Source organism: Heliconius melpomene, chromosome 10 (genome assembly GCF_056956725.1).
Source record: "Heliconius melpomene rosina isolate 202511_hmr_F chromosome 10, ASM5695672v1, whole genome shotgun sequence".
NCBI classification, from domain to species: Eukaryota; Metazoa; Arthropoda; class Insecta; order Lepidoptera; family Nymphalidae; genus Heliconius; species Heliconius melpomene.
The window spans coordinates 10,646,058-10,669,578 of record NC_140398.1 but is presented as its reverse complement, the minus strand read 5'-3'; the positions used below and the strand labels follow the sequence as shown (position 1 = coordinate 10,669,578).

Sequence of the window (23,521 nt, the reverse complement as noted above, 5' to 3'; positions counted from 1 at the left end):
GATGATTTAGATACTGTCTTGTGAAATATGATCTGCATTGGAAATAATAATAAAATAAAATATTGAGTTATATATTTTTTAAATAATTGGATGCTTCCCGCTTCCTTTTGTATCCCGCCCATATTAGGGTAGGCCGAGGGAACACGTAAAGTTAGTGTTAAGACACTTCCGTCTCTCTCTTTCCTCCGAATTTTAAGTAGATATTGCGTGTTGAGTACAGGTACTCAACGCTGCGCTTTCTATACACATATTTACAAACAATAATAAATTCTGCTTTAATTAATTTCTGTTACACTGACTGTAATTTATGCTGAGGTATATATGTATATACATAATAATTTAATTAAATATATGAGTGTAATTCGATCAACATATGAAGAGAATTCTAAAAAAATATACAAAAGACTAATAGTGAAATTTGTCATTCAAGAAGACGTTAAGGGTCACATCAAAGAAGATGGATGCGACGGAGATAACCCTGCGACGCGACGCTGTGTCCCAGAAGGAACATTTTTCACACCCCATTCAAATTACCGACTTAGTTCATTTTGAATAATTTATAGAGCGACGCGTCAACCATAAATATCGATGATGTATTAAAATGCTTTTCAATGTTACGAATGCTCTTTCAATATTGTTTGGCATAGTTTAACGTGCTTGCGAATTCAAAATGTAGGAATAAAACGATTTATTACATATTTATCGATTTCTTTGAAATAAAGACTTTGGCTAGTAAACAATTATTAATTCGAATATTATTTCTGAATACAAACAATTATGTCATAAATTATGTTATAAGGTATAGAAAAATATTTTAAAAAACATAAAGCAAGCAATATCAAAACTAAATGTAGATTAATTTCAAAAAAATGTTTTAACTATAATGGGATTTCTTTTACATTATCCAAGATTTATTAAATATCCACATTCATCTATGTTCCAGGAATACAGAAAATTATGAGTATTCAATGATGTCATAGATCTTAGACATTATAATAATAGATTTTTATATATTTATTTAGAAATTGTTGTACTTTCATAGGACAAATTTAACAACTGTTTCCCTAAATATATCCCCATCCTGTTCCTATATCAGAGTGCAATACGTTTCGGCAAGCGAAACCCAGAGACGGTTTATCGTCTAACTTGTCTCTAACTGATCGAGACAATCACAAGGCGCCCATCTGGAATTCAATTCTACTAGAGTGTGCAATAAGTGATGTTCTAATTTCAATTTGCATATTTTGTATATATGTAGGTATTTATGGTTAATTAATAAATATTTATGTATTATATAAATTAGATTCACGCTGTATCCCGCACATAGCAGGATAGGCAGAGGGAACCTAGTGTTAAGACACTCCGTTCCCCACTTTCTGCTGTTTTCTGGAGGCATTGCGTGTTGAGTAGCAGAACTCAACACCAAAGTTTTTTTTTGTTTTTTTAATTATATAAATATAATACATAAATATAGTGATATTAATGTATATATATTTGGAAGATGGAGTGCAAATATCTTGATTACGCTGAAGTAGTTAATTTAACTGCAGTCATGAATTGTAAATTGAATTTCGAAGTATAAAGCCGTGATTGAACAGATGCCTGTCATTGAGAATTATTGTTCTTCACTCGTATTGAGGTAGCTCAAACAACTGTTCATATAAATTAGTTTGTGCCGGTGCAATGCGTTATATATGTTTTCTTTTTGTATATGCATGTACCTATATAAAATAATTGTAATTGCATATGCAATTATTGCTCCGGTAAGACCTTATTCAAATTCTCATTTTTAGGGTTCCGTACCTCGTAAAGGCCATTTATATCGAGATCTGGATTGGGCGAGTCCAAATCGCACTTAGCGGTTTTTTTATTTTCAATATTTTTTTTGTCGAGACTCAGAGATCATAGATTATATTTTATGTGGTTGTGACGAACGAACATACTAAAGTACTACTCACCGTATTGAAAATGAAAGTTTTATCTTAATATATTAAAGAAACATAATTAATACCATCCATTTTTGTGCTAATGAGATAACTGAAGTAAATCACTTGTGTGCTGTAGATAATTAGATACCTGTCTATCAATCAATGTAAGATAATCTGAATGAAACTTCTTGATAGTCTTTTTGCACTATTATTGTGTATCATACGTTATGGTATCCACCAACTTAGTAATAAAAGGTTGTCGTCTGTAATTCTTGCATTTCATATCTGACTACTTCAGTAATAAAAGGTCCTAATACAATCACTGCTTGATAAGCCCAACTGGAGACTTTAATTTGGTCTTGATTTGCCTTCTGAATTATTTAACTGCTTTCTTTTCCACTTTCTCCTGCTTCTTACCAACATTTCCTTCTATTTAGATGCAAATTTTACTTCTTCCAAATATTAACCTATGTGTTGCCTCCGCATTTTCTAGCTGGATGCTTTTTTTTTTTTCTAGCTGGATTACAGATTTCTTCCACTACATCAGCTTTAATTCTGATGGTTACTGGGATACACAACAGGTATACACAATTTCTAATATATAGTACGTCAGGTATTAAATACTTTTGCCGAGGTACTCACGGGGATGTGCACTCACTGGCACGAGGATAATGCCAAATTAGCCGAAGAAACCTTCGGTGACTTTTTATAATACTTAACCATATCAAACTTTTTATTCTTTTGATAAACCTTTCGTTATCTATTAGAAAATTTCCTATTGGTTTGCTTTATCAGTTGTCGAACGTGAGTCGAACTATTTTCTATCCTTGCTTTCTCGAACCGCTTCAGAATTCTTATTGGATAAAGCCAGAGATGATATGGAGAATGCTCATTATTAAGTCGAAAAGAGTTTTCAGAGCCCCAAACCATCTACACCCGTCTCCGATATACCCAGAGGCAGCCTCCGTGTTTCTCAACACAATGTATACAGAAAGATACAGATAAATAAAGTTATTAACAATCATGCAATACCCTTGTACTAAGTTCTGGGCTTGTGTTACCAGTCGGCGGGTTCTCACTCCAAACTACCGATATCCGGTATGCACCGATACCTGAGAATTGCTAATGTATAATTAAATGTGCTAGAGTTTTATACTCAACGCACGCTTCTCAATTTTGATGCATGTACGGTTGACAAGGTCTAGCTGCTTCAAATAATCTTGGAAAAGGATTATTGGTGGCATGGAGGTAGATGGCTAGATGCATTCCCGCGATTAAACCGGGAAGGGCCTACGGAGCCCAAACCATCAGCCACTGCCTCCGATACGCTCAGAGGCAGCCTCCTTATAACTGCCCCCCTCCCGTACAATTGAGAGCATTTCTAATTAAAATAGTACCGAGCTTTTTTTTTTTTTTAAATTCTAATGTACGAATAAATGCACTTTAAATAATTGGACATACCTTATGTCAAGTAATAGCCCGAGTCCCCCTTAAGGCTAAGATAAGGTGACTGGCTAGAATCTTTGCCGGAGAGGCCATACAGAAGATCCCGTGATTGCCAAATACTTTGACGCCCACTGCTAACTGTTATGACGTTCATAGCGATGGCAGTTACCACGAATAAGCAGGAAATCCACAATTCTTTTATCCTCACTCCTCCAGGATTGAGACACATTTTTGAAACACTTTTCCTGCCAGGAGGCTTTGAAATTGTCTTCGTATCCTTGTATCTAATTCTTCCGAGTATTCGCTTGCAATTGTCAAAAGAAGCTAAAAGAAACTTACGCAGATTTATCCATTGTTAACTCGCTTAGGATACGCTCCCAGCGAATATAAAATTTCAACAGCGTTAGTAATTATGCTATTACAAATAAATAAAAAAGATTATCTAAAAATAAACAGACTTTTTATATATGTCGGAGAATAAGGTGGTTGGGACCGGAGCTTGTTCCGATCCCACTTCTGATTGTCATCGATCGGTGTCACGTCAGAGTGACGAGCAACGCCATCTGGTTTTGACAACTAGCCACTATATATATATTTGATAACTCGCTCAGGATACGCTCCTAACGAATTTATCGCATTTAAACGAAGGTAGTATATTAGTGGATAATACAACTAAGTAAACTCGGTGAAAACCGATTTATTTAGTAAACTCCGTTTACATCGCATGATATTATGCTGAGAACGTTCCCAAGAGCGTGAAACAAGCGATGTGTCCTCTTGCTTTTTGCAATGCCCGTTAACTGAATAAAATTGGGCCATAACTGCTGAAAATCTGAGATATATACCGTAACACAGTCGTGTTCGGTGAAGCTCAGAATCCACTACTGTATTGGTATATATGATACCAAGCAATAGAACAGTATTACATGCATGTAGATACTTGTTAAACAAGAGGTTCAAATGACTCACCCGTTGTCCATTTTTTACCTTTGAATTTCACAAAAACAAATTCTCTGATGAGGATGAACATCTTTGCTGGAGGCCTTCCCAGGAGTAGGCCCGATATAGAAATCTGGTTCTCGATGTGAAGAATTTCCACCTCCAACACTACACTTACCACAGCACTTTCACTTTTAAACAATGTTACTCTGATGGGAAATAACGACGCTATGAGGTAAAAAGCGTAGTGTCGCCTTTTATACGTTCCGGCGCCCTACCACCTGAGACCACGTGAGTTCCGGCGATCGCTGATTGGTCGAAAACAGCAACCGGAAGTGAACATCATTGGATAATCAAAGGGAAGTATACAGCGCCCTCTCACAGATGCTGTGCATCGTCACATCCCAAATAATCTTGCGTTTTGGGCCACTTCTTGCCGTACGATTTCCTAGAAAATTTGTACACGTGTCCGGATCTGTTTACAGTATTATAATATAATTTTACCAGAAGAACTGGATAATGGGAAAATATTTTTTATGCTTTTTAGTCTTTTATAAATTTGTGATTATTTTCTATAAATATAAATAGGACAATAAAATAAATTATTCTTAATCGACTCAAGTATAAGCCAAAACGTTTAAGCCTTTACTGTAAGTATATACATATAAATAAACCTATAAATAATACTCTATTTGATAAATAGTACATAAAAAGTTGGGCAACATCAATCCCATTATCAGGAGAGACGTCCAGACTACGACACTATAGAACTAGACGCAAAGCCGGGATTTGCATAACACAGCTGGGATCATCAGTCGTGATTGTTTCGACGCTGTTACGGCTCTCGTGAATCACAGGGATTTCCGACAATAAATATTGTTTTTCAATTTACTCCTGTGGATGTAATTTAAACCCTTATATTTGTATATATAATTTATAAAATATTGTTTACTATGTTTGTTTCTAATAATTCTTGAAGTTTCTGTTGATTAAAATGTATGTTGTATTTATTAAAAACAAATATATAGCAGAAATATATATAGACATAGAATAGAGCATAGAAAGCAGTAGTGTTAGCAAAATTGACAAATACACTAAATAGAAATTCGATGTAAAATTTTTATGCTTACTTGCTTAATACTAAAATTTTCACACAAATGTGAAAAACGCCTACGTTCACAAACTTCAACAATCAATCCTAATTGTTCTACGGGTGTCATATTGAAAATTTTAACAGTATATAACAAATTGATACTATATTTTTTTGAAAAATGAAAAAAATATCTTTTAGACTTATCTAATGCATAAAAATACATATAAATAAATTAAAATTTACTTTCCAATTAAAGTTAAGCAAACTATAACATAATGTTTTGGGTTTTGAAACTCCACGTAAACACTATTATAATTGTGAACACGACACGGTCATAATAGTTAATGACGTCAGTATAATTAAAGTAAACTCTGAAAATCGTCTCCCTATCGCAGCTAACAGAACATGTTTGCCTAAACAGGTGCAGAATAGATCGTTATGCGGCAGAATTAACATAATGTTTGCTGTTGAAATGTTCCCTCGCCTAAATGGAATATTGTACAAGAGCTATAAGCATATTCCATAAAAAAATACAGAAAACTATAAAGTTAATTGTGAACCATACTCGGTTAAAAATCGGGTGAAAATATCGACTAGCTAGAAAATTATTATGAATTTTAACCGTATAGTTTCACGTTCGCTAGGTATCGCATTTTTAATCAATTTATTATTTTAATTGTATGTTTTGACGAAATTTGCAGGATATTGTGGTATAAAGAGATATCCCGATAAGATTTATTTAATCTGGTGATCGTTTTAAATAGAATTTATTGTATAAGCTCATTTAAGTAATAGAATTACAGACACAATATCTGGTTTGCTATGATAGCGTTGATAACTATAATCTTATAAGTCAAATTTCGCTATAAATAAATATTTTTAAGCCGCTGCACTATCGATAAGATAAAAAGTAATATACAGATATAGATTTGGATGATTAGTAAAAATAAAATACTTGAATAACGGTATAAACATAAAAAAGATAAGGTAGCTGTAATTCGGTACGATTTACGTCAAGAGCTCATATACTTTTATATGTTTAGTAAGTAGGTACTTATATGAAACCTACTTTTTCAATTTCAGCTGGACGGACGCCCAACAATCAATTGTTAGACGTAAAGCTTAAAGGATTTACATAAATCGACCTGGATCATCAGACGTGATTGTTCTGATCGTTTGAGATAGAATTTGTGGGGATTTCCTATAGCAAATTAAATTTTGCAGATAAAGAAACTTTGTCATTTTCTAAATGACCAATATCCTGATGCCAATCTTCGTCTACAAAGTACCTACTAATTAATTTTCGTAAAAAAATCTGTTTGAATTCATTTTAGTAAAAAAAAATTTAAAAATATTTCCACAATTTAGTACAAAGTTATAAAAACATTTAGTTTTCCGGTTTTGGTACATTAAACAAAAAGCCATCGAGTTCCTTATTGATCAGGATGGAATATGTTAATACTATTAAAATGTTTCAAGTTATTTCAAAATAAATTGCAAAATATTATTTTTACATTTTAATGAGACGGTTCAAGTCTAGTCAATCTTTTATAACTAATTTTATATGAAACAATTTTTATTTTAAATAAAACATTTTTTTTAAATTTTATTTTAATTATTGATTATAAATTAGGTCAAAGGTACTAGAAAATTTAAACCTTATTCTTATAAAAAGGATGGAAGGAATAGGAAACTGAATGCTCTGCCACTGACTACTGACTATATTCGTTAGTTGAAAATGTTATAGTTGAAAAGTTGAAAATAGTAAAATAAGATAATATAGCTTTATAAAAGTAATTTAAACATAGATATGGAGAAACGTGGAAAAGAAAAGATTGTATAAAAATGCCTGCCCTGCCCTGCTGTGTGCGGGATAAAGCGTGTAACTGATATAAAGGAAACAAACTCAATCATTTTTCAGACTGTGTGTGAAAAATGGGTTTCATAAATTATTAGAAATATTATGTTGTATATATAATTTGTTATAGACATATATGTAATATAATAAAAATAGTTGAATCTATCCAATATGAGTTCTTACTCAGTTAGCTTTAGTAAACAGAGATCAATAAGACCGATCGGTGCAACGCAAACTTAATCATTGAGAACTAACAGCTTTATTCTAGAGCAAATGCCCACTTCTGTTGGAGAATGAAATTAATTTATACTGTCGTATAACTTTGTGTGATATATGTACATATGGTTCATTATATGATGTAATTGATATTCTTAAGCTTAAGCTAAAGCGTTATTCTTTTAAAAAATAGGGGGTATTTGGGGAAAATAGAGAGAGGGAGAATTAATGAATATTGATGAGCAACCATAACAGTCCAGCTAAACTACAAGAAGTAATAGTGACCGCCCGCCTTAGTGAAAGATGTTCAACGTCTTAGGTATTTTCCATTGATAAGTAATAAAAATATTAAATATTGAAATAAATTATGGCAACGTTTAAAAAAAAGCAATTTTGACGAAGTAAGATGAATTAACCGCATACCACAAGCGGTGGAATAAAACCATGTAAACAGTAATGAGTTCGAGAAGAAGCACTTTTCCTTAATTTATTACGAGCTGCGGTAACACAGTTGGTTAGGACACGGGCGTCTTAGTGGCAACTACTAGTTTATTAGTGTAAATGCCAGGTTGGTCGATGCAAAGAGCTTCTCGTGAGATGGGGGTACGAACTGAGGGATGGGTCACTCTGTGACTGTGGCGCCGATCCACAAACGATGGCACACTTACTCTCCTGCCCGAAATGTCCATTCACCTGCTCACATGACGATCTGATGGAAGCAACAGATGCCGCAGTCGACGTGGCTAAATACTGGCAAAATGTGATATGAATTCTCCATTCATTGACACGAAGAAGAAGAAGAAGTGTAAATGTCTTCACAGGCTTTATTAAATATTCTCAATTTTTTTCAACTTTAATAAACGAATTTTTAAAAAATGTTTGATAAGTTTTTTTATTTATGTTTGAGATATTTTCTCTATCACACCGTAAGTATAATAAGCATACAAAATGACTAGAATACTTAGTAAATATATTGTTATGTAAAAAGTGAAAATATTTTTTACAAAAAGTTAGAAACGTACCCACAATTGCAAGATGATAAGGGAATAAAAAAAATTTGGAGGTGCTGAGGTCAGTTGAGTATTTCAAAAAAGAAATACCTGCGCCGCGTTAACCGTGCTCATAAATCTTGACGACTTCCGAGGGTACTTCAGACCCTTCTCTTGGAAACTTTTAGGTAACTTGCTTGATATCTCTTACTTTTTAGGCCACTTCGCCATGTTCCTGCCAAATTATGGGTGTTCTTTGGGGTCCTTATACAAAGTGCAAGTTACCTTAATATATTAAAGAAACGGATTTTACCTACAACTCACCGCTGTAAAGTAATGACTATTTAATTATAGCAAGAAAGTTAATTTTAAAAAATATATTCTATTTTTACAAACATTCTATAGCCTATAATTTTTCTTTAATTATCGGTTTCCAAATAGGCGCGGGTTCAAATTCCGCTACGTTCAAATTTTTATACGTTTTCTAAATAAGTATTTTTCTTTCCTAAGTATGAAATAACACTTTGAAAATATTAAAAAAAATAAAACAATTCTAGTTTTTATCTATATTATAAAATACATAGCTATATATTTAAATGATGATTACACGTTCGAATCGTTGACTGAGTTAACTGCTTGTAAAGTTGCACTTTACTAACAAAGTTTAGGTTTGGTTAAGACAAAGTGCATCTTTGAGATTCCAACAGTTAACATTAGTGTTTCCATCAGTATTTCCTCCCTAAAGTGTTCATTAACTTACATTTTACTTACTAAAATAGATAGAATAAGATGCTTGCTTTATTTAACTGTATCGTTATATATGTATTTGAGCTTTTCAAAAGTTATAACACAGTACATGGTTTTAGAATGTATTCAAAGTTAGTATTTCTAATTATATAATATCTTAATGGCTTAAACGTGGTCTTTAACATATTGCATTTAATCTGTATTCCCGGTTTGCAAGTTAAAATAAACAGTTAAAATTTGGAATCGTGCCTAATGTCTGCAGGGTGCATATGAATGTGCATATGCACAGATAGATAGTTTCTATTTGGCGTTCCTATTAGTTATTCATAGTACCATTTTGAATTCTCGCTTTAGGGACTTAGATATTAGACAAGTCCTTAGTCAGTTGAATTCAAACCGTATATTGCTGTTGATTTTATTTTAACTAAATTTGTGCTGGATATGTCTGTTATTTAAGTTTAACACTCAGGCTTGGCATTGGTCAATTTCATGTGAAGGGAAGAAATACCTGCATCACGATAACTGCTCCAATAAATCTTCACAGTTTCCGAGGAGCTTCCTCTTTGGGGCTTTTTCTTATGAACTTTACAAAGCTCGTTCAAAGGATACCGCACATTTATCGTCTTGTTACATAGTGCTAGAATATAACTTTGAATGTTTTATAATAAATAGTAAAATAAAGTTCGATATAATTCGTTTATTACTTTTAAGTCGTATCATTATACTCGAATATATGTTTAACGAAAAAGTGTAAAGTTCTACGAATAACAGTTTAATCGATATTTATTTTTTTCCATAACATCTTATAACAGTTAGGACTTTAATCGAAATATCTTTATAAGTAATATAATATATCTTTTAAACATATAAAGTTATGCATTACTAATATATATGTAGTTATTACACAGAGTCGTGAAGTTTCATAAGTTTAAGTACTCCGTGTAAAAGTTATAATATAACGTGTTGTAAATCCCTCGAAACTTTCATATAGTTGTATATTGTAGCCTTCGCGCTTTTTCCCACATAGTAAGATATGCAGAGAAAATCTGGTTTCAAGACACTCTGTCCTCCACTTTCCATCTGGAGTCCCCAACGCTACGATTTGTTTTGCTAAAGTGGGGAAATGAAAACAATTGACCCCTTAGCGAGAATTGAACTCATAATGATCGCTACAACCAATCGCTGTCCTACTGTGCCACCACGACCTCGTATTCCAGCCATTATTCGTAATATCTATCAATCTGCAATATACAATACATTATAATTTATACTATACATGTCATTTATGCGGTATGCTAATATATTTAATCAAATTACGCTAATCATATGAAACGGATATTAATTATATATAAAACTAGCGGCCCGCCCACGGCTTCGCCTGCGTGAACTACGTTATTATTAAATTCTGTCTCCATGAGCATTTGTAGTAACGAAGTTTCATACAAACTCTAAACCCCAAAAACAACCTCTTAGGAGTCGAATATTGTAAATTCCCGTCTTAGCGAGCACCTACGTCCTATAAATAACGCCTATGCAAAATTTGAGATTCCTAGAACTTGTAGTTTCTGAGATTTCGTGTTGAGTGAGTGACCTTTCGATTTTATATATATAGATATATATACATATATAACATTCGGTAATTTAATTACACCGTAATAAAGGTTTATGTCTGTTCGGCACGATGACTATTTAGTGGAATTGTACATTTTTATCGCCTTACGTTTTATAAATGTATGATAATATATTATATTTTACATAAGTATTTTTATACGCATTTTTGCTGATATTTTTTTTATTTTGTATTCAATAATCTTGGGCTTTACGGTTTTTAGACATATCTTGTCTCTATCTTCTCTCTATCTTGTCTCTTCTGAATTCTAGATATTGCGAATAGTGGAATTTAACATCGCACGTTGCCTTGCCAAGATGAGGAAATGAAAATAATGGATCCTATCGAATGAGCATCACTCACAAACTTTGCACTTACGCTACGCCACAATAGCTTTGTCTATTTTATATTTAATTTAGATAACAACTTGACAACAAATTAAATAATGTTGTAAATAATGTTTATATTTTTAAGCCTTATTGTTTATAACTTCCTCCAGTGTTCAAGTAACTGGACAAGGTCACGTAAAAAGCATGAGGACCCCCCGGAGGGCATGTATGAAGAGGTTGCTAACAGAGGACGAGGCGAAAGAGGTATGTAGAGACCGTAGCGCTTGGCGCTCCATTCTCTCTGCCTAGTTAAGTTATATTTTTTAAATGACATATGCAAATATTATTTTCGCATGCATTTCTTACGCTATCAAGATACACATTACCATCTGTCTGCGCTACATTTGGTATAAAATAAGTGCATTATTTTAAAAGCACTCTACGTTAAAATGCACTCAGTCGACACGTCGTCGCCCCAGTTTGTCCAAACGATGGAGAGCATTTAATGCAAATCAACTGTGTGACTGTGGCTATATTTACTTAACTTTAAATTTTAGTATCACTTTTAAAGTAGAAAATAGAAAGAAAAAGTAAATAGAAAATATATTTACGTTATATTTATACTGCCGTATATCGTATGCCAAGTAATAGTACAAAATTTAAATATGAATCATTTTTTTAAATCTTGCTATAGTAATAAAACAGATTTGGTCGTATGTCTCAAATTTCGATTTATTATATGTACATTATATTTATAGATTAGATTTTTCTTAACCTAATTAGACTAGATTCCACCAATTTACCCCATATTGCTATGCGAGATAAACGGTGAAGCTGAAAATAGCCATATTAGTATAATTAACAATTTTAAAATTCTATTTCCTCAGTTTTTATATTACTTATTCCACATTTCAAATTTAATTATGACTTCTGAAAGAACCTCATAAAAAGCTTTACTACGCTTTGTCTCGTCTTTGTCACCGAGGACTTTTGTTGTTAGAGGTTTTGAGGTCTACTGAGTATTAGCATTGGCTAACACTTATATTATTCTAAATCTGTTGTGAAGGTAACTCTAATTAAATTACTAATTCCTTGTTGGTTTTGTTAAATTCGAACAAGTATTTTTCTTAAAATTATAAAAATTAGCTTTACTCTATATCCCGCAAAAAGCAGGGTAGGCAGAAGGAACCTAGAGTTAAGACAATCCGTTCCCCATTTTCCGCCGAATACTAGAAGCATTGCATATTGACTGGCGGAGCTTAACACCGCGCTGGGCCTACACACTAGAGCGAAGAAATAAAAATATACATTTAATTTAATATTTAATTTCCTCGAATGCGGATCGAACCCACACACTTGTATCCCTACGCCTGGCCGTGAAATTTAAAAAAAAAGTTTTATAATTGGAAATTATAAAATTATGATATCTATGTCCAAAACAAAATAAATATAAACACAAATAAAAAAATATGACATCAGTATATCTATCTGTATGATTGTGCTGTTCAATTAAAGCTATGCGCTTCAAGTTTTAGCTCTAGGGATATTCTGTCTGACACAATAGTTACATGGCTAGATTGCCTCCCAGTCTGCTAAGTGATCTCAAGATTCATGAGAGATTCATGCTGTGCTATATCTGGAGCACTATATCACGTTGCTAATTTGATAAAGTCTGTAACATGTAATGAATGGGAAAAAAATTATGTCATTAGAACTTCTAAGTGTTTTTGAGGAGTAGCTTACATTTTTTTAAGTTCTTTTGCCAACTTTTTAATAGCTATATTAATAATATAAATTTTTGGCATCAAATGGTAATAGAAATGGAATTAAAAATGTGATCTTATCAATTGTCAAGTATCTATCCATCCACAGCTAAAAATTTTAGTATTTTTGAGATGTTGGGAGATATTCCTTACAGATGTAGCAATTTTTGCTATTATTATTATTATTATTTTCATTGTTATATTTTAAGCGAAGCGTAAAAAGAAATGTAAAAATTTCAATTGCCTTAAAACGTTGCAATAGTATTTTTTTAAGAAGCGTTAGAAGCTATGACCAGTGTCCGTCTTTTGTACACGTCTTATTTCATACACTATTACTAATAAACAATCTTTTTCGATATTATCGTTGTTATTATATTATAATTATTTGCTTCTATAATTTTATATAATATAAGTAAAATAAATAAAACTGTAGACGGCCAGGTAGATGCTAAATGCAGTAGTTCAAAAATAACCTAATCGATAACCAGCGTGCTGAGGTGAAATAGGTACACCGTCTGGCCTTATATTAATAGAAAAATTGTTTCACCATAAATGAGGTCATCACGGACAGCATGGGACTGTAAAAGTAAAACTGTTGGTTCGATTTCCGCTCGGGGAATGATAGTTTTTTCAACTCTCTATTCTAGTAGATAAAACGTGGCGTTTAGTTAAATTAAATGTCAATACTTTTTTTTTTAATATATTAATCAATGTTTTGTAAATAAGTAAAGAATGCAAATGAAATTATAATATTTTTAATAATTTATTTGAAAAGCCACAAGCATAGTAGATTTCTCACTGAAGTGATAACAAACATATGTGGGAATATATTTGAACTTTTTATCGATTTCGTAAAGGAAAACCCCAGTGTAACGTCTGTATGTGTGTAACTAAAAATTAAAGAATATTAGGCAGATCCAAGGTACAAATATTTTTTATAATGGTTCGAATATATATTTAAAAATAATTTCCAATAAAAAAATATCATCGAAATCAGTTGGCGGGATATTGAGTTATTCGTCGATTTGTCGCGCACAATTAATACATAATGCAAATTTAAGACTTATGTGATTTTCTCATGGATACCAATATCAGAAATGGAACAAATTAAAATGGGACTATACTGGAAGCACTAGCTTGAAATATGTTAATAAAGAATCATCAAAATCGATTCACTTATTCAACTGTCGAGGTAACAAACAAAAGAATACACTGGAATTGATAACTTTGGCTGTTTACAAAAGTCAGTTAAAAATAAATATCTACCAGCACATAAAGAAAACAGATAAAATAACTAACATTTACATCATTCTAATATTAAGATATCAAACTTATACCATATCATATGGCGACTCGTTAGTGATAGAACTCGTCCAGTATCCCGACTCGTCTTCCTTGGTCAGGTGGATGTTACTCAATTAGCAACAATTATTCAACAACGACGCGAGGGCGACCCAGAAGTTTTCTCGTCTATTTTTTGTAATTAGTTTAATTCCGAACAGCGACTCTGGACCATTCGCAAAGTCGTTTATCGTTTTATAGCTTATCACGGATGGAAACTTTCACATCTAGTTTTGATTTGATCTAACGTGATTATAAAACACTTTTTTTTAAACTAATCATGCGTTTCTTGTTTCGTTGTCATTAATTATTATGAACATATTCTGTTGTCATCGAATTCCAATATGTGGCCAAACAAAAAAAAAGATGTTTCGTAAAATAAAATCCAAACCACCAAAGACCACAAGACCAAACCAACACAAAAAATATATTATTAATTTTATAACATTAGCTTTTTAGTATTAGTATAAATTATTGATGGGGATTTCATTTTTAAATAAAAGGCAAGTAGTAACCAATAATAGTGGTTAATGTTTAAATAAAAAAAGTCATATATACTAATAAAATAATGCAAGGTGTATCTTAAGTAAATACCTTCTCAAATAACTTAAAACGATTATAGCCAAATAATCCATAATTATCTAGAGCGTCCCTATATTATTTACAATACAAGTGTAATAAATATCTAGATATATATTATTACTCTATAAATAAATATTTTTTCGACCAGTCTAGAACAGGAAACAGATATGATATGAAATCGACGCAATTATAAAAAAAATAACATAATACCGCTATAACTGTGTGTCACACCTAACATAATAAAAAAAATTCTAGATAAAATTTAGTTTTTAGATGTCAATTTAACAAAAAGATATGTTTCTTTGCTATTTTTGGTTTAGGATTACGTGCCGCAAAACGAAAAAAACGGAACCTATAAGGTTTCTTCATAGTTTTTCTTCCGGAAATGGTGCATAAGAGCGTTCTACTATGAACTGAATAAGAGTGTCAAAACAAAAATGTTATAGGCATCCTAATTCTGGTAATACTTACTCCATAACCTGAATACCCGCTGTTTTATACTGCAACTAGTGGACCCGGACGCGGCTACGCCTGCTTCAACTATAAGAATATTTATTAAATATATTCATGAAATTATTTTCAATTTTCAATAGAATTAGTAAGAAAATATAAGCTTAAATAATCAAAAGAATAATAAGTAGATACACATTATTAGAAAAAAATATCTGAGTTATTGAAATGAACCAACAAAAGGATTAAAAGTAACTAAAGGATAGGTATTCTCAATATTAGAAAAAGTACCTAAAGTTTTCCGTGCGTGCGTACATAGATATCGACTCTACGAAATAACTAAACATTTCTCTCTATTAAGTAGGATAATTTTAGCGGGCAATATCAAATAAAATAAGAAGAGAACCAAAGTGTAGTTTAAATTAATTATAAACAGCAAATAATTACATAAACATTTACAATAGTTCGAAAATGTATGAAAATTTATAAAACCGTCAACGTCATCTGCCCGTTCGCGTCGGTCATACTCACACTGTGCCGCCCGTAGGCTAGGTCATTTCGAATCAGTGACATCTCCTTAATTATTTATTAGAATGTTATACAGCAAACTATAATTTCAATCTAGATGAAATGTTAAGAGTGACTATTATATTTATGTTCATAAGGATGAATATCAAAATGTCGCGGTAACGGTTGCGTAGCGACGCGACGGTTGTTATTAACATGGCAGAATAAATTGCATGTCAAATTAGAAAGTATTTTAAAATATATTAGTATATATGTGTAATGTAATGTTATATAGCCTATAGCACTTCGGAAGAATGCAGCTTTCATACAAAACAAAAACAATGAAAATCGGACCAGTAGATCCAGAGATCTTAGCGTTCAAACAAACAAACAAACAAACAAACAAACAAACAAACTCTTCCGCTTTATTATATTAGTACTGCAATATACTCAACAGTTGTCAAAAGTCTTATTAACGCAAATTAAATTGAATTTGTACTAAGACGAGGAATTTATATTGCAATGGCGACGTAACACATAAATTTCATTTTCAATTAACGCTTAAGCTCTTTACTCGCTACACCTACCTACATCTTTCATTTCTGCTAAGTAATTAAACAAAGTTGTTATTTATTATATATATTTTTTTACTTTACGCACCTTCTATTTACATATGTGGGATTGAGATAGGAAAATAAAAATCATTTAAGTATAATTATTTCCCTAAAGTGGTGATTGATATCATTATGTTTACAGTCACTCCGCTGTTCCACGATAGAGCTTGGGTGTAATTCTTCATAAGGTTTTCTTAATGGTTTACGTGCAATCTTGTCTTCTGGGGGTTGAATTGGACCAGGTTCAGGGTTGAGAGGTGCCTCAACAGAAGATATGAGATATTCCCAATTTACTTTGCGATACATTTAGTTGCAATAATCATATTAAATAAATTATATTGAAATAACAACAATATTTATTCAATTAGTTAGCAAAGTCAGAGATTATGCAGTTTAAATATTCAATATATGGGTAGGTATAAGTTGGCTCTAGGCCAAAAGTATATTGATGCGTCAACTTTTAATCACTCGCGTTAATGCCAGCAGTAGCCTGCCAAAATGTAGGTAATTAAAAATATGAAAAAAAAATGAGTTTTTCATTTTACGTCTTAAAATCCACGCAAACTAAGTTGAAATGAGTGCTACCTATGTATATTTTAATTAAACTGCATAATATATCTATAACTAACTACACAATAGCTTAGTAGATTTCTTAATATAATTATGTATAAAATTATTTCATTAAAGTTATTAAGTATGATCTAGCTACATAAATAAATGACGAATAAAAGACTTCGTTTCCTTTCAATTTCACCGCTGAGATGAAAAGTCTTCCAAGAACAAAGACATTAAAAAAACTTTTTTGCGTTCCAGCAATTATAATATCAAAAGAATTCCCTTTTGGCCATTAAAATATTTTCTCAATAATTTTTTTACATAGAACATTTAATAAAGGTATTATTAAATGGAAATAGAGATTTGGGGCCGTCGTGGCGCAGGGGCAGAAACGTATGAACTTTTAGCGCGAAGGTTGTGGGTTCGATTTCCTTATAACAATTTGTTTAGGGGAAATGAAACATTTAGTATTTTGTATATGCTTGCTCAAGAACTCGAAAGAAGGTGGTTAACGAAAGTATCTTAATAGGGAGCAGAGTGTCTTGTCCCGACACTAGAGTCAAGGTAAGAAAATATAAATTCAAATAAATTGACGGAACGGTGGGGTTCGAACTCACCTGTGCGACTGATTTCTGAACTAAACAATTTTCTTATGTTATATTATAAATAAATGACAGTTGAAATTTAAGTAATAAATTTAAGTAATATAATAATTTGTAACGTATTATATTACTTGAATTTTTTGTATATTAAAAAAGTAAATAACCAGAAAGTTGGTGAGAAAAACTTGCAGACGCAAAAAATCTGTCGAGACAGGGGTAATTTCTCTTAGAGTGAAGAAATACCTGCGTCACATTAACTGCGCCCATAAATCTTCGTTGTCCAAAGTTTTTTTCGACACGTTATGTTGCAAACTTTTAGTAAGTTTTTTTTAGCTTCACGCTTTATCCTGCATTCAGCAGGGTAGGCAGAGACAACCAAGTGTTAGAGATATCTAACTATCAAGACATAGAGTATTTGGCATTTCTAGGGCTAAGAAGACACAATAGTATGTGGGAATCTTAAATTTTTGTTGTGTCTTATCAGAATAAATAAATAAAAAAACAAGTTTTTATTTATTTTATGATATATTTTATTTTCCAAATCAAGTCCTTTCATTTGATACTCATACTAGGTGGGTTATGCAATAATTTGAATTCGCTGTGTTTTTACGGAGGCTATTTTATATTAACAACACTATTGATTATGTGAAATTTCATTGTTTTAGAGTTAAAGTCGAAATCCAATTTTGACAGACATTGGGAAATGGAACACAGCTAAATAAGAAATAAAAGCTTGTAATTATTCTAATTACTCTTCAAATATCTAAGGTAGAACGGGTTGGAATCAAACTCACACTCATTTACGGTGGCATTTATCTACCTCTATCTATTTAAATTACTATTATGATAAATTATCACAACCATAAATTTATTTTACTACGTGATGTAAATTGATAATTCACGTGACAGGAAATTGTATACTAAAATTTTATCATAATTTCACTTCACTCATTCTATATAAGCTAAACTGGAAGTAAAGATGTCAGTCATATTCTAAATAGTCTCCGTTGAAGAACGGTAAGAAAAACATAATACTGCAATTTATATATATTTTGTGTTTGATTCTAAACAAATTAATGTGCATTTACTTATATACTATTTCAGCTCAAATAAATATGAGGACACTAGTTGTATTAATTGCCGTTATGGCAGTAGCAGCTGCCTACCCTGTACCTTGGGTGCAGGTTATATTAAATATTGATACTACCAGCGATATCAGCCCAATTCCTCAACCCATTAAACCTGACATACCTGAGCCTCAACCAAGTGAAGAAGACGATGAACCTGTTCCAATAATCGATCCTGAGTCTAGCGAGGAAAGCGATTCTGCAGTTGTTGACATTGAATCCAGTGAGGAAGTCAACGAGTCTGGTTCAGTAGTAGAATCCAGTGAAGAAGTCAATGAGCCTGGCCCAGTGGTAGAATCCAGTGAAGAAGTTAGTGAGCTTGATCCGGTAGTAGAATCCAGCGAAGAAGTGAACGAGCCTGGTCCAGTGGTAGAATCAAGTGAAGAAGTTAGTGAGCTTGATCCGGTAGTAGAATCCAGCGAAGAAGTGAACGAGCCTGGTCCAGTGGTAGAATCAAGTGAAGAAGTTGGTGAGCTTGATCCAGTAGTAGAATCCAGTGAAGAAGTCAATGAGCCTGGTCCAGTGGTAGAATCCAGTGAAGAAGTTAGTGAGCTTGATCCGGTAGTAGAATCCAGCGAAGAAGTGAACGAGCCTGGTCCAGTGGTAGAATCAAGTGAAGAAGTTGGTGAGCTTGATCCAGTAGTAGAATCCAGCGAAGAAGTCAACGAACCTGGTCCAGTGGTGGAATCCAGCGAAGAAATCAATGAACCTGGTCCAGTGGTGGTATCCAGTAAAGAAGTCAGCGAGCCTGGTCCAGTGGTAGAATCTAGCGAAGAAGTCAACGAGCCGGGACCAGTGGTGGAATCCAGTGAAAAAGTCAGCGAGCCTGGTCCAGTAGTAGAATCTAGCGAAGAAGCTAGCGAACCTAGCCCAGTAGTAGAATCCAGCGAAGAAGTCAACGAGGCTGGCCCAGTGGTAGAATCTAGCGAAGAAGTCAACGAGGCTGGCCCAGTGGTAGAATCTAGCGAAGAAGCTAGCGAACCTAGCCCAGTAGTAGAATCCAGCGAAGAAGTCAACGAGGCTGGCCCAGTGGTAGAATCTAGCGAAGAAGCTAGAGAACCTGTTCCAGTAGTAGAATCCAGCGAAGAAATCAATGAGCCTAGTCCAGTGATAGAATCCAGTGAAGAAATCAGCGAGCCTGGTCCTGTGGTAGAATCTAGCGAAGAAGTTAACGAGCCTAGTCCAGTGGTAGAATCTAGCGAAGAGGTTAGCAAACCTAGTCCAATAGTAGAATCCAGTGAAGAAGTCAGTGAACTTGCTCCAGTTGTTGAGCCTGAATCCAGTGAACAAGTCAACGAGCCCGCTCCAATAGTAGAATCCAATTCCAACGAGGAAATTGCCAATTGATGAAGAAAATCCAAATTGTGCCTTAAAAATATTAATTTCGATGTTATTATTAAAAAAAAAAAGTAGCATTATTGGAAATATAAATAAATATTTGTTGTGAAACATTTGTTTTAATTAAAAATCAGTTGTACTTCACAGTAGCAATTTCTTTTATGATTTTAAAATTAATTTTCTTATTTCATTCCGCATTTTACTTCATTTATGTGTCTAACTACTAGATTTTAAAATCGCCCTTAAAGTAAGAGAGTAAAAACCCTTATCGCAAAAGTATATTTTCTCAGTATTTATTGAAGAGATTTCTTTGAAATTAAAATGAATATTATAACTATCTATAAGCTCCAGATCGTATATTTTTCTAGAATTTTTCGAGATTGTTTATTTTTCAAAAATCACGGGTAACTATTTACAAACTACGCTATCTACTACTACTAAAAGTGTATATAAATTTTAGTGTGTATAGTCCAAAAACTATATTCCAAGACGTTAACGAGACGAAAGGATGTAAATAACAGTATCCAGAGTTACCTCCGGCACTTGTGTGTGTGTCATATGCCATATATCATTTGGCGACGGGGGTGAAGCCATAGGTATAGCATAATATAATAAGGGTAGGAAATAGCATTGGTTTCGTTGAATTATCGAACACATTCATCATTATGATCATCCCCATTAGCCTATCGTCATCAACAACAGCCACACATGGACCTCTCCTATGACACACCACAAAGCTCGATGTTCGCCTCTTCGCTCTTGCAGAATACATTATAAAGGTAGAAATCAGTTATTTTTAGAGAATCTCAATGAGCCAAAATGTTATTGGAGTGTTTGGTAGAATGATTTTTTCGGAAATTTTTATACATTTTTTTTACGTATCGCTTACGAATTTCACATAATGAATATAAAGTAAAATCAATTTGCAAGTAAATTAAATGGATGTTTTGTATTTCAGTATAAATTTTATGTATCACGAAATGTATACATGGGAGATATAGGCGTATTTTGTAATTTATTCGGAACATTTATTTAAAATGTATTGAAGCATATCATTAATGTATAGCTTCATTATATAAATATTTATCATATAAACACTTCAATTTACTTTTGTTATATGTTAAGTTGAAGTATATAAAATAATTGTTACCAATAATTCTTGTATATTAATATCATTTTTTTCCGATATTGTAACATTTATATGCAAATACAATTCAAATATTTTTTACTAAAATTATACAGATTAAACAAGTAACAATGAATGAATAGTATGTACACAAGCCGAACGCCTAGGCCGATTGCCTACTTCTACACTGGCCATTCTTTTATGGGTTTTTGAATAATATGAGTAATGACTATATTATATCCTATTTTTTTTATTTTCCCCTTAAATCTATGAGAATGATAAATATAGATCGTTCCATAAAAAAGATTAGATATTATTTTTTATTTATAATTGATATCGTCAGTGATTTCCCGAGTAATCGAGATGATGGATGTTTCAGCGACGGTCGATGAAATTATATTTTGTATTTCACTTTCCTTACAATTTTTGGTGCAGATAAAAGATCATGTTTGTGCGTCAAAGATATATCTTGTAATGTACACTGATCGTTATTGTGGACTGAATAAATATATAACATATATGTATATATAAAAATACATCACTGATTATTTATGATTATTACTACTATATATTATTTATTACTCAAATACTTTTATATCTTATTTATGTTAGGCATTATTTTTTGACATATATAACTAAACAACATGACAGTACTCAATACTGTGTACAAATGACAAATCAGTAAATATCTACAAATTATATATTAACAATATTCTATATATTACGACAAAGAGGACAAAATTCCTAATTTTAACGCTATGAAATCTTACAAAATAAAAAGAATGTTTGCATACTGTTTCCATTTGCTCCACAGACTGTTTAATTTATTTTAGCCTGTATTCAGAAACGAGCTTAATAGGTTTGGTTTGCGGTATTGATCCACTCTATTCGTAGCTTTGAGGGGGAGTATTTAAAAAACTACATTTGCTCTTGTACTAGATTGGGTCTATTGAGATTAATAGGTCTTCCCACTAACAAATACACTTTGTACACTTTTATACAAATTAATTTGCGGCCTTTCTGAATTTTTAGTGATGGGTCATTTAGTAGCTGTTTCATAGAAGTTAAATAGATTTTTTAATAGAATTCTTCTACGGATTTTACCCTTTTGTTAGGGTTCCGTACCTCAAAAGGTAGAAACTGATTTTTATAGGAACTATTTATTTTACGTCTGTCCCACTGTCAAGACTATTTATCTCGAGATTACGTGGAGGTATCAAGCTGAAATTAACATCAAATATCCAGCCTTTGAAGCACAAAAAAATCAAGCTTCCAAATTAACGCAATGGAAAGATATGGAGAGTTTATGTATCGATTTTGCTGTATTATGTATGAAAATCGCCGCGTACCTAATCAAAACCTATAGGGTACTTTGCATAAATTTGCACGAAGTGGGGACTTACAATATAAATACGTAAAAATTCGAAAAGTAAAAATTTATAAGTATTTCATAGTGAAAAAAACCATTACAAACTTTTATTTGTAGTTCATTTCATACGAAATGAGTGCATACATCTGTAGACTTAAGTTTGTAAACTTTTATAAGTTGCCGTTGACTTACAATTCTGAAATAAGTACGAATGCCTCGGTGGGCGAGTCTGACTCGCACTTAACTGGTTAATTTATTTCTTCACTCAATATCATTATTAATAGATTCTAATGTATTGGGTCAAGAAAACAAAACTACATTTGTATTAAGAAAAGAAAACATGAACATTATCACAACCCTAGTATACTTGTCAACTGGCAAAAGGCATACACTAATGAGACTTCCTGAATGTGAAATTGTTTTCGTTCACTTAATTGCTTTTATGATATATTTGATGGAAACATATAGATTGCTTAGTAAGTTGCGTTCATAATAATACGCATAATGGCGGTGGTATACCTAGGTGATGTGAAATGTTAAGTTTAGTAAAGATAGATATAATATTAAATAATATTTTTTTTAGCTTCGTAAAACTCTGGCAAACACTACACACAACATGGTAGACAGGGTGGGAAGAAATTGCTATTTTGATATCCGTTTTCCAATTTTCTTTTAGGAGGCCGAAATCATAATTTGGAAATTTACAGTAAGACAATGTTCCTTTCTAATAACGACAGCTGTAATTGTACACAACTTTTTTCATGCTATATATATATACCTTTAGTTACAAATGTTTAATAACTTATAAATAATATTTTTTTTAGTTTAACACTGTATCCTGCACACAGTAGGGTTGGCAGAGGGAACCTAATGTTAAAACACTCTGTTTCCTATTTTCCGCCAAGTTTTAGAGGTATTGCTTGTTAGTGGCGGTATTTAACGCCGCGCTTTATCTCGACACCACGCTTATGCCTTTGCACCACGAATGGCCTC

The 23,521-nt window shown here is 32.4% G+C and overlaps 2 protein-coding genes across 2 annotated transcripts in view; one reads left to right on the top strand and one right to left on the bottom strand.

The window, feature by feature from the left end:
* The window catches only part of Rpn13 (regulatory particle non-ATPase 13), a 306,135-nt gene that overhangs the window by 149,476 nt on the left and 133,138 nt on the right, over nt 1-23,521 (bottom strand). The gene's annotated exons all lie outside the window — the stretch shown is intronic.
* On the top strand, nt 18,486-20,051 carry LOC146535582 (uncharacterized). Its single transcript, XM_085192085.1, has 2 exons — nt 18,486-18,585; nt 18,673-20,051. Exon 2 carries the CDS (start codon nt 18,684-18,686, stop codon nt 20,040-20,042), a length of 1,359 nt encoding a protein of 452 aa, XP_085048211.1. The 5' UTR covers nt 18,486-18,585; nt 18,673-18,683; the 3' UTR covers nt 20,043-20,051.